At 38.0% G+C, this 11,726-nt stretch overlaps 1 protein-coding gene across 1 annotated transcript; it reads right to left on the minus strand.

Annotated features, from left to right (window-relative positions):
- Window positions 1-2,070: 2,070 nt before the first annotated feature.
- LOC132631484 (protein PEP-RELATED DEVELOPMENT ARRESTED 1, chloroplastic) lies at window positions 2,071-11,180 on the minus strand. The gene is made up of 9 exons (XM_060347062.1): window positions 10,737-11,180; window positions 5,719-5,874; window positions 4,763-4,831; window positions 4,505-4,675; window positions 3,424-3,567; window positions 3,114-3,254; window positions 2,945-3,010; window positions 2,761-2,820; window positions 2,071-2,428 (listed from the first exon to the last, which is right to left on the minus strand). Exons 1-9 carry the CDS (start codon window positions 11,037-11,039, stop codon window positions 2,384-2,386), a joined length of 1,155 nt encoding a protein of 384 aa, XP_060203045.1. The 5' UTR covers window positions 11,040-11,180; the 3' UTR covers window positions 2,071-2,383.
- Window positions 11,181-11,726: the final 546 nt, after the last annotated feature.

Consider the following 11,726-nt stretch of genomic DNA (forward strand, 5'->3'; position numbering starts at 1 on the left):
ATAATGATGAGTTCTGAATAAAATGGTTCCAGCGGACTTTTTCTATCAACGGTTTCTTCGAAACAAAGAGAAGCAGTTCTAAGCAAAGAGAAGCAATTGCTTATGGGGACTGCTTCATCTCCTAAAATCCGTGCAAGCTACCTCCATCTCTACAGTTAATTATTTCAGATTGAACTATTCCCATTTTTACGCGGTTTAATTTCAACTTGTCCTTGATAGACTCCAAGTATTGGCACCAAGATTTGAAGTTGGATAAAGATGAAATTTGAGATGAGTTTTACTATTTTTTTTTCTCCATGGAAGAAGATGAGATAGAGCTTGATGATGGTGATAAGCGGGTCGGGCGGGGCGGGGCGGGTCAATAAAAAAAGTGGGTGATTTTTTTGAAATTGAATAATTTGAGAGGATTTAAAATTTCCATCCAAATAGGAGCATGAGTGTACAGTTTGAAGACGTTAGGGGTATTTTTATTAACTTTCACTAACGGAGAATATATTTAACTAATAAAATAAAGTAGAGGGATATATTTGACCCTTTTCCCTAAACTAAAAACAACCTGCCAGGCCCTCTCCTTGGCAAGTGTCCCATGACATACCTTTCTCTTAATGAAAGCTGTGTGGCATTTATACAAAAACAAGCACCTCACTCACGTGGCCATTTCCAGTGCTTTTATTCACAAGGACGGCAGTGTGATTAAAAAAAAAAAAAAATCAATCTGATGCATTAAGCTCCTGCTATGCGCAGAGAAGAGCCAGACCTCAAGGGTCTATTGTAGGTAGTCTTACCTTGCATTTCTGTAAAAGACTATTTTCACAGCTCGAACACGTGACCTTCTGATCACATGGCACCAACCAGTTAGGAGAACAACTATTGCCATGGGGCACTCTACAACTTGAAGATCACGGGTTATCTCATTTGTTTTGGTTATATCAACATCCAAATAGGGCACACACTTTCCTGCTACTCTAACCATAGAACCATACGACAGTTACATAATCTTATATAGTAGAATATAACTATGCAAGTCATATTTACTTTTGGATTAACAGGTTCAAACCATAAATAAAACAAGTCTAATTTCAGCAATTTATCAAGATCACCTGCATTTTATAAGCTCTGTTAGTCATGGACCATTAATCTCTCACTCTCCCCAACCCTCTAGGCATCAACAATAGGTTAGTTGTGATGTAGCTCATATTCTCTTAATTTTATGCAGTAAACATGAGTCAACTGTACATTTGATCTAAAGTGGTTATTGCTGATCAAATAAATGCAAATAACATACAAGGTTTTCTTAATAATGATGGTATTAGAGCGAGCTCGTTGGCTAATCTATAGCGTACTTGCTCGCCAAGCACTAACCAAAGTTCACGCAAATGGAAAAAATTGTTGGAATTCGAACATTGGTTCCTAAGGTTGTTGCCCCCACTTATTGATCACTAGGCCACTCCCTTGACATTCAGTTCAATATAAACTACAGGATATATTCCTTCAACTAAATAAAATAGATTATTAGGAAAAAGCAGATGCATGGGAGAGATGGATTTCAATTTTTAAACATCATTTGGGGCATATACCAAAAATTTCAAACTTGAATATCGGAACATTGCTGGTGTCTTGAGTGCGGAACAGGTTCATGAGATGAGAATTAGAGGGCAGGTAGGACCAAACCACACATGGGTTTCCCAGCACACACTTTTCCTTTAATTTTGTGATTCGATTGATTTTGAGTCCCAATTTATCATCATTGCTAGTGATTGGACTGGCTAAAAGTATGATACTACCCATGTTTGCTTTATCATTGAAAGACGGATTTGGATATAGAACATGAAAGACGGATTTGGATATAGAACATGCTGGCCCTTTATTTCTCTTTTTTTTTTTTTTTTCCATCCCATTTAGGAGGATTTATAGTGTTTCCACACTTCCCCTCCAGTGTGACTCGAATCCAGGACCTACCGATCGTGGGTGGAGGTGCTTAACCACTGAGCCATCCCTCACTTGTCTGAATCTTTATTTCTCATAACTTACCTTTTCTCCTTTCCACTTTCACTTCTTATGATAGTACTATTTGCGTTGTGTCAAGTCTTTTAACATCTACACCTTCGGTACTTGTGTTCTGCTTTAGGTGTTCCCAACAGTAGATGTCTCAGAATTTTATTTCAAATTCTACTTTTTTCCTTCTAACTACTCCTTGCTGTTCGTATGACAACTATACATAAGTATTCTAAAATTCTTTGTGAACTAAACAAGACTCGAGACTGCTGTATAAGATGCAAAATCCAGCGCCCCCACCCCAAATTTACACAAGCTTCCAAGATATGTAGGCAGGATTAATCGGCTTTCGTCTCTGGGAGTTCCTGGGAAGTAATGCAAGGAACAACTAGAATGCAATCTCTTGAAGTATTTGAAGTGTGTTCTGATGCACCTGAAACACAGTTTAAAATTCAATAGGTTAGCTACTTGTCAAGAAACGATGTCAAAAACAATCAGCCATTTAGCAATCTGCGATAGAGAGAAGAAAACTTCCTACTCCCAAACTTTAGGAAGTCTACTCTCAAGTATAATTACTGATTATCAAAAACTAAAAGACGGCATGCAAGGTAAGGAAGTTAAACTTGGAGACCTCGCAAGTACCTTTCACAATTGAAGATTCCCCTAAGATACTTCTACCTAAGAAAATGATTAGCAAAGTAGAGATTTTGCAAAGCAACTTTCTAAAGGTGATGCTACCCCACACAAAGATTAACAAGAGTGTACCCATTCAAGATGCTGTGCTGTGACTCCAGAGACATTTCCTCCATATATGCCACCTAACACCTACAAAGTCACAATAAGATGCAGCAAGACATTATAATCATCTCATGCTTCTTCTTAAGACACTGCAAAGATCGAACCAGAAACTATGTCCTATATCAACAATCTTATGCACTAACAACTTTACCTTTGTAACTGTCTCAAGAAACATGCCAGGGCGCACAGGTAATGGTTTTCGCCCACTTACACTTGCCTGGGAACAAAAGAAAATTATTATAATACAAACTAATAATTTTGGTTGTAAAGCTTTTCAAATTCACAAAAAGTAATGATGTCATCTCAGAACAAAATCTCACCCCTCCTGCAATTCCACCAGCAGCACTAACTTCATCATCTGAACTGTCTGCACCTTCTTCTTTACCTAGCATCACGTTTTTTATCATCTTGCGTACAGTTTTCCCTGGTCTTAGGGAAACAAGTTTAGTTAAAAAGTTCACCTGCATGACCATAAAATAGCTAACGTCAGAAATAAAAGCAGAAGTAGCAGCAGAATGACCCTTCAGGTGGTTTATTTTTCACAGATAAACTACACAAAGGAAACCTCCAGCAAGGCAGTCCACCAAATTAAAATGTGACACGGGATATTATATGCTTGAAGTAACAAACCTCTGATTCAGGAAGCGTGTTCAGGCCACGATCATTTCTTTCGTCAAGTATTCCGCCTCCCATCATGTTCCTAGCTTCTTCTCTGATTAAAACTAACCTTGCTAGTAACTTCCTGTCAGGAACAACAGAACGAGATTCCATTGTCTGCAACAAACACAATCCAGTATTATATTAGTGAACACTAGTGTAAAGGATTCCTTCAAATCCTGTCGATCTGATAAATGACTTTTAGGGTTCAGAAATCACATTACATGATGTTACAAACTTTAGGTTTAGTATTATTAGTAGCTTCCAATCTAAAAAGTGGAAAATGCATATACATAAGCATGCATGAAACAGTTTATACATTTTTTCATAATGGAATAAGATGCTTCTTGAGCATGAGCATGAAAGCTACTAGCGAGACCTAATAGTAAATGGAGCATCACACTAAATTATTACTATGCACTATGTTACTTCCGGAGTAATTTCAAATATCAAATTTACTTCTAAAAAATGATAAAATGGATGTTATATTTAATCATGAAAAAGGTAAAACTGATTACGAAGAATAAAGAATATACATATATTGAATTTGGAAACACACATAACAGAAGACAAAAGGGAGTAATACAAAAAAGTTAACGGAAAGCTCCAACCATTTGACATTTGAGGGATTTATTTCAATTATTGATGACTGAAAACTAACAATTCTGAAGTGCATGAGAATGACACGACAAATTAAAGTCCAAACAAGATGATTTCATTGTGACTTTTGGCAGGTTAGGTTTCCAACTGAAACCCAAATATCATTTTTGCATCAACAATACAATTTGTCCAACCAAGTTGGCTGAGCAGAAGTTGTTTAATATCACTATGTGAAAATGTTGACCTAACCATTTTTCAAAACGTGTTAAATATATTGCATATTGCCTGATGGTCAGTACAATCAGAATGTTCCATCCCCTGTAAAAGTTTGTGGTTTCTAATAACCTGCGTCCTAAGGGACCTGTAGCCAAATGAAACTGATGCAAATAAATTATCTACTTAGATGCCAACAGCTTGATTGTCTCCTGACTAGGCATGTACATTAAGAGCCTACCTCCAGAATATCATCCGCCTGGTTAGCTATATCATTCAAATTTGCCCCAGGAAGATGGACTTTTGTGCCATTCTCACTTTGAAATACTCCACCACCGGCAGCTACTCGCCTGAGCAATTCATGCCTGCTTTCTTTTTGGGGAGTTCTGCAGAGCAGGCCTATCACTTGAACCTAAAGAACATATAAAATCGAACTCAATGTCAAAACAAAGACTAGCGCAATAATGCTGCTAATAATTTATTCATTGAGCTTACTCACATGAGGGGGGCACTTCTTGGTAAGATGGGATAATACAGTCTCCTTGATAACTTCCAAGAGTGATTTGCGCTAAAAGAAAACAATTCAATTATTACATACCCACCCAGAATATGTCTTGTATAAATGCAGTACTGTACAAGAAACAAATGGACATGGACTGAGCACAAAATAAGAAACAAAAAAAGACAATATTATGGATCAGATATCTGACTTGATATATAAATCACATAGCATTTCTGTTTTTCCGACAAGCAAGGAGAACTGATTACGGAGAAGGTTCCCTTTGTCCCTTTAATTCTTTGATTATCGCTTCTTCATTCCTGATGCTCTTGCCAATTATCTTTTTTAATAAGAAATAAATTTACCTATACGATGAAAACGCTAAAATGAGAGAAAGCAACATATCATGCACACAGCCTGACTATGTATTAGAACAATCAGTATCAATAAGCTTCTGAATGAGACACCTTTTACTTCATTACGTCTTGTACTAGGCAAACACTACACAATGACCATCAAGGACAACTATTTGTTACTAAGAGCCCGTTTGGATGGGCTTATGGCTTTTGACTTATAAGCCAAAAGCCATAAGTTAGGAATTCTAGCTTATGGCTTTTGGCTTATTTTTGTCATTTTAGCTTAAAAACAAGTGCTTAAAAGCACTTTTTTCGTTTACCTAAACACTATAAAAGTGCTTAAAAGCACCTAAAATAACAGGCTCTAAATCATCTCCAAAGGCAGCACAAAAACTATCTTACCACACAAAATGTACCATATGTCTCGACAGTAAAAACTAATTAATGAATAGGTCATGGAAAAACAATGAAATGTAAGCCCATAAATCACAAATACTATCAAGTCAAACCATGATTCCACAAACAAAAGTACTATTTAAGGGGAAAAAACAAGGAAAACAAAGAGAAAAACAGATCAGGAACCTCAAATAATAGTACTACCTTGTCATCCTGGTCCTCTTCAGCAGTTTGGATCATGTAATCAAGGGCCATCATGAACCCGGACTCCATTTCGTCAACTCTCTTCCCAATCACTCCTTGTGCAGCCAATCGCACTGCCACCTCCTCAGATGCTTCATCCATCTTCATATCTTCCAACTGTTTCATGCAATGCATCAAGCAATATTGAATAGATGAATAACTACTCCAGCTGACAACTGAGCTAACCTCGTAAACAACTTGAATGAAAAACATGGGAAAAGTTCTATCATGTTATCACTTTCATATTTCTATCCATACCATTATCCGTTTGGACATCACAAATTAGTAGATAGGACAAGATTCGTTTCTAGGGATGCTAGCTATCAAGAATTAAGACGTGCGGTTGAAATATCCACACCCTTCAGAGGACAATACAGAGTGTATGGGGGGAAACCCGAGTTCGACAGTTGTTTAGTTAAAGAGGTGACATGTGGAGGATGAAGATAGCTCCGACTTCACTCAGTGAAGATGACACCGATCTCAGCACTTGAATACGGCTGGTAATGTCAATCCCGGCTGATGAAGGATCAGAGTCATGGGATGGGCCTGTCCAGCTCCGGAGGTATGGGGTTTCGCATAAAGATGCTGGCCGGTCAGGATGAGTCCAAATTGTAACCATCCCCGAATAATCCAGGAGTCGTTCCTGAGGACTCTCAACCATGTACATAACGGTTGAGTCATGCAGATAATGGTTATCAAGAGAGGCGCGTAATATGGATGACGTTACCTAGGGTTAGGTTATAAAAGTATCCCTTCCCCGCAACTTTATCCCATCTGATTTTTCATCATTAAAGCTATTATTTGACCCCATTGTTGTTCGAGCTCTTAAGTTCTTCAGTTCATACGTTTACTACTTCCCGGAGATGTTGCTGATATGATCCAGAATTTGTGCATGTCATTTCTATTAGTTGTAATTTATTTTAATTCATTACATTTCTTGTAATTGCTTAGCTGTAATTAGGAGTTGATTAGTGAGGTGTTTAGTAGTGTTAGTTACAGTCATGTGCACTGCACATGGGTATGAGCTATCACAAAGTTAGTTAAAACTAACTTTGCCGCCAAAACCTCATTAGGCTATAAAGTGTAGTTTCATCAATTGTAAAAGCATTCAATCAGATTTTTCTATGAAATAATACTCCTTTCTCTCTTCTTCTTCAACTGAATCCCAATCAGGGTTCTTAGACTTGGCTGTCAAGAGTAATTCTACTTCATTTACTCTTTAGGCTAGTTTAAATTGCTACTTTCGATTCAATTTGGATCCAGAGTGCATCATTGGTATCAGAGCACTGCTCATCTGACCTGTACGAATGGGTGATCATAACACACTTATGCAAGAATTAAGAAAAGAAGTTGATTCTCTCAAAAACTCCATGGATGGGGTTGTAACTTCAGTGGCTGATATGCGTAGTCTGGTGGATGAAAGAGTGGCTCAAGCTATGGAGGAAATCAAGAGGATGTTACTGGGCAATGGAGGAAACAATACCAATGGACACACAACCCCTGAAGTAGTAACTGTCACTGATGATGAAGCACAGGAGAGAAATCATAGACAGGCAAAGTATGAAACTGCTTCTAGTAGAAGGTATCAACTAGAATTTCCCAAATTTGATGGCCAGTATTTGAAAGATTGGTTGTATAAGTGTGATCAATTTTTTGATGTGGAAGAGATAGAAGAGGGTGCTAAAGTAAAAATGGCATCCTGTAGACTAGAAGGGAGAGCCTTGCAATGGCATCAGTCATATATGAAAAGTAGACTAACTAGAGATTGGCCTAGATGGGGGGAATATGTGGGATGTTTGTATGCTAGGTTTGGGGAAGAATTATTTGATGATCCAATGGGAGATTTCAAAGAACTTAAACAGTTAGGTTCAGTTCAGGAGTATGTAGATGTTTTTGATGAATTGCTAACAAGAGTTGAGCTATCTGAGGAGTATGTTGTTAGTTGCTTTGTAAGAGGCTTGAAACCAGAAATTGGCCTTACTGTCAAGATGTTAGGGCCAAGAACTCTAGCTAAGGCTGTTAGCTTGGCTAAAATCCAGGAACAAACCATTGCTGTCCAACAACAACTTTTTACAGGTATGTTACCTAACCCCAACCCCAAAAATACACTAAGGTTCTCAAATGCTACACCATCTTACCCTGCTAGTTCTAAACCATCTTACCCTGCTAGTTCTTCTTTTCCCAAAACCAGAACCAAAACCTACATGTTAAACCCAACAATACAGCCCTCAAACCTCAGTCTAGTGCAAGTCTAGGTCCCAAACCACCCTATAGAAATGCGAAAAACTTGACAACTGCTGAAATGGATGAAAGGAGAAGCAAGGGATTGTGCTTCAACTGTGATGAGAAGTACAGTTTTGGACACATTTGTAAAAAGAAGAGACAACTGTTTTCTATGGAAGTAGAGGAGGGTGAAGAAATTACTGAATTAAGGGAAGTCTCATTGGACCCTGCTAGGTGCTTATCCATGATTGATCAAAGGACTAGAAACTGATTCTGAGGGATCCATACTATCTCATGTGTCAGTCCATGCAACGAATGGTATTCCATGACTTCAGAACCATGAGAATCACCACCCCTAGTCAGCAAAAGTGGTTGGTCAAGTTACTAGGTTATGATGTTACATTTTCAAAACAAAAAAAAAAAAAAAAAAAAAAAGTTACTAGGTTATGACTACACCATTGACTATAAGAAGGGTAAAGAAAACATAGTTGTTGATGCCTTATCCAGGAAGCAGGATTCTATACAGCTTTCAGCATCGTTGGAGTTCATGCTGATCTGTTGGATGCTGTCAAGACTTTTTGGATTCAAGATCCAAGTCTGCATCAGCTGATTCAGACAATCCAGTCTGGTTCAGGTCACAAGCCTCACTATAAATACCATTCTGGCATTCTAAGCAGAAAGGGAAGGATGCTGGTAGGTGCTGATAATGCTTTGAGAGAAAAAATAGTTGCCTTCTATCATGACTCCCCCATGGGTGGACATTCAGGTATAATTGCTACTCTCAAAGGTTACAACAGGATTTTTATTGGAAAAAAATGAAACAACATGTGTACTCTTATGTAAGGAACTGTGATGTTTGTCAAAAGTGCAAAAATGAAAATGTAGCACATCCAGGGTTGCTTCAACCCTTGCCTATCCCTGATAAGGTTTGGCAAGACATTTCAATGGACTTTATAGAGGGCCTACCTAAAGTTGCAGGTAAGGAGGTCATCTTTGTTGTGGTTGACAGGTTGAGCAAAATTGCTTATTTTATTGCCCTAAACACCACTATACTGCCTTGGATGTAGCTCAGGTGTTCATGAATGAAGTATTTAGATTGAATGGCATGCCTAAATCCATTGTTTCTGACAGAGATGCAGTATTTACTAGTAAGTTTTGGAAGGAACTCTTCAAGTTACAAAAGGTTTCATTGTTAACTTCTACTGCATACCATCCACAGAAGTTGTTAACAGATGCTTAGAATGTTATCTTAGGTGTATGACTTGTGAGAAGCCTAAGGAGTGGCCCCATTGTACAACACCACTCACCACTCCTCCATTAACATGTCCCCTTATGAAGCTGTGTATGGTCACCCACCACCTCCATTACTACCTTACTTGCTCTTTGATTCTCAATTAGATATTGTGGATAGAAATTTGCAGGCCAGGGAAGCTACATTGAGGGCTCTTAAACTACATTTAACAAGAGTTCAGAGTAGGATGAAGTCTCAGTCTGATAAAGGAAGGACTGATAGAACTTATGCAGTTGGGGATTGGGTCTATGTCAAACTACAACCCTACAGACAGCTATCATTGAAGCCTCATGCTCACCAAAAGCTCTCTGCTAAATTCTTTGGACCTTTTCAAATTACTGCAAGAGTTGGTGTTGTTGCCTATACCTTAGCTCTTCCTACTGGTTCAAAAATCCACCCTACTTTCCATATTTCTCAACTCAAGAAGAAGCTGGGTTCTCAGCCTGTCTCAATTACCCTACTAGTGGTTCAATCTCAAGCTGGTCCTGTTTTACCGTATCCTGAGGCAATCCTAGATAGAAGGCTAGTTCAAAAGCACGGCAAGGTTGTCCCTCAACTCCTCATCAAATGGCTTAACTCAGCTCAGGAAGATAGTACTTGGGAAGATTTTGACTCATTCCAACAGCAATTTCCACACTTTGATCCTTGAGGACAAGGATCATCTCGGGGGGGAGTATTGATATGATCCAGAATTTGTGCATGTCATTTCTATTAGTTGCAATTCATTTTAATTGATTACATTTCTTGTAATTGCTTAGCTGTAATTAGGAGTTGATTAGTGCGGTGGTTAGTAGTGTTAGTTACAGTCATGTGCACTGCACATGGGTATGAGCTGTCACAAAGTTAGTTAACCAAAACCTCATTTGGCTATAAAGTGTAGTTTCATCAATTGTAAAAGCACTCAATCAGATTTTTCTATGAAATAATACTCCTTTCTCTCTTCTTCTTCAACTGAATCCCAATCTAGGGTTCTTAGACTTGGCTGTCAAGAGTAATTCTACTTCATTTACTCTTTAGGCTAGTTTAAATTGCTACTTTCGATTCAATTTGGATCCAGAGTGCATCAGTTGCCAGACAACAACCCCGGGGACACTTGAATAAGAATCCCTTACTCTATTTTATTCATTTTGCTTATTAATCTGTTACTGTTATTATTTAGCAAATTAGCATTAACAGGATCATTGTTTGGTCATTTTAATCTGCGTGTCCTTGAACCACTAAACAAATACAATTATTACTAAGTCACGGATTAGGGGTAAACACAGAGGATTCCTAGGGGTAGCAGATATTCAGCACATTCACTCTGCTACCTCTAATATTTAACAATTCGATGAACACCTATACATAATAGTTCCCATTATCCAACCAAGAGGGTTTAGGGTTTAAGTTATCCAGGGATCAACAATACTAAAAAAAGAACGAAAGTGAAAAAAGGAAGAATAGAACAAGGGGGGAATTTACATACTAGTTTGGCCATTTCTTCAAGAACGGAGGTAACTTGTTCACCGCCTTTAAGAATAACTTCATACTGAGAGCTATCAAAATTGCCACTTTCAGGTCCAGGATTTTCCGCTCTTCCATTTTGAGCACCGAATTCCTCGGCCAAAAATGCTGCGCCGACTTCGTAACTGGTGCATAATGCGGGGAGGTTTAGTCTGCTGGATGACTTCAGCTGCAATGAATGCTGATATGCTGATGGAGTCGAGCAACGAGATGGAATTGAAGGACCAGCCAAAGAGAAAATGTTGGGGACTGATAGAAACGCCATGGATGAAATGACCAATCGAGGGGATACAATTTTTTGAGGGTGGTGGGTGGAGTAGCTAATGGCGTCGGAAAAATATCAGACACAAAAGTTGAAAACATTCGACCACATGGTTAAAAGCCATGCGCTCTACCAGCTGAGCTAAGACGGCCCACGTTCTTGTCATTTTCACTATTCACTACTAAAACTTAAAAGACACAATATCACGCACACTTCGAAAAGACTTCGCCAAAAACTCCATAGATATTTTTACTATTTAAAGGGTGATAAATTAAAAAAAATATGAAAAACGACAAGAATAAAGATTGATCCCGCTATTTTATGATAGTGTAAAATAATGTTAAGCAAAGAAAAAAATATAATTTAGATCATATAAGGGGGTGGGGAATCAATCAAAATGAGACTCAAGAACGGAGTCTATTAAGATTAAGTATCCAACAAGATAAATTTAAAATCATACGAGAAGAAAGATATATAATACTTTGTAGCTTTCTATTCAAGATCGTTGGAATACATTGTAGCTTGCAAGCTAGTTAGTACTCGAGATGCTAAAACTAATTTAATTTCAATAGAAGTAGTATAATAGGTTTCAGCGTTGGGACTTTAGGTGTTAATTATGTTGCCGGCCTGTAGTCTTTTTCATCATCCCGAACCCGGCAAAATTTTTAATATTTTATTATAATTAAATTT

This window comes from Lycium barbarum, chromosome 3 (genome assembly GCF_019175385.1).
Source record: "Lycium barbarum isolate Lr01 chromosome 3, ASM1917538v2, whole genome shotgun sequence".
NCBI classification, from domain to species: Eukaryota; Viridiplantae; Streptophyta; class Magnoliopsida; order Solanales; family Solanaceae; genus Lycium; species Lycium barbarum.

Excerpts from the sequence above, each read along its gene's own strand:
- LOC132631484 (XM_060347062.1), bottom strand. The coding sequence starts at position 11,039 with ATGGCGTTTCTATCAGTCCCCAACATTTTCTCTTTGGCTGGTCCTTCA. Across the intron at positions 4,676-4,762 it reads CCAAGAAGTGCCCCCCTCAT|GTTCAAGTGATAGGCCTGCT; the intron begins GTGAGTAAGCTC and ends TATGTTCTTTAG. Across the intron at positions 2,821-2,944 it reads TTCTTGAGACAGTTACAAAG|GTGTTAGGTGGCATATATGG; the intron begins GTAAAGTTGTTA and ends GTGACTTTGTAG.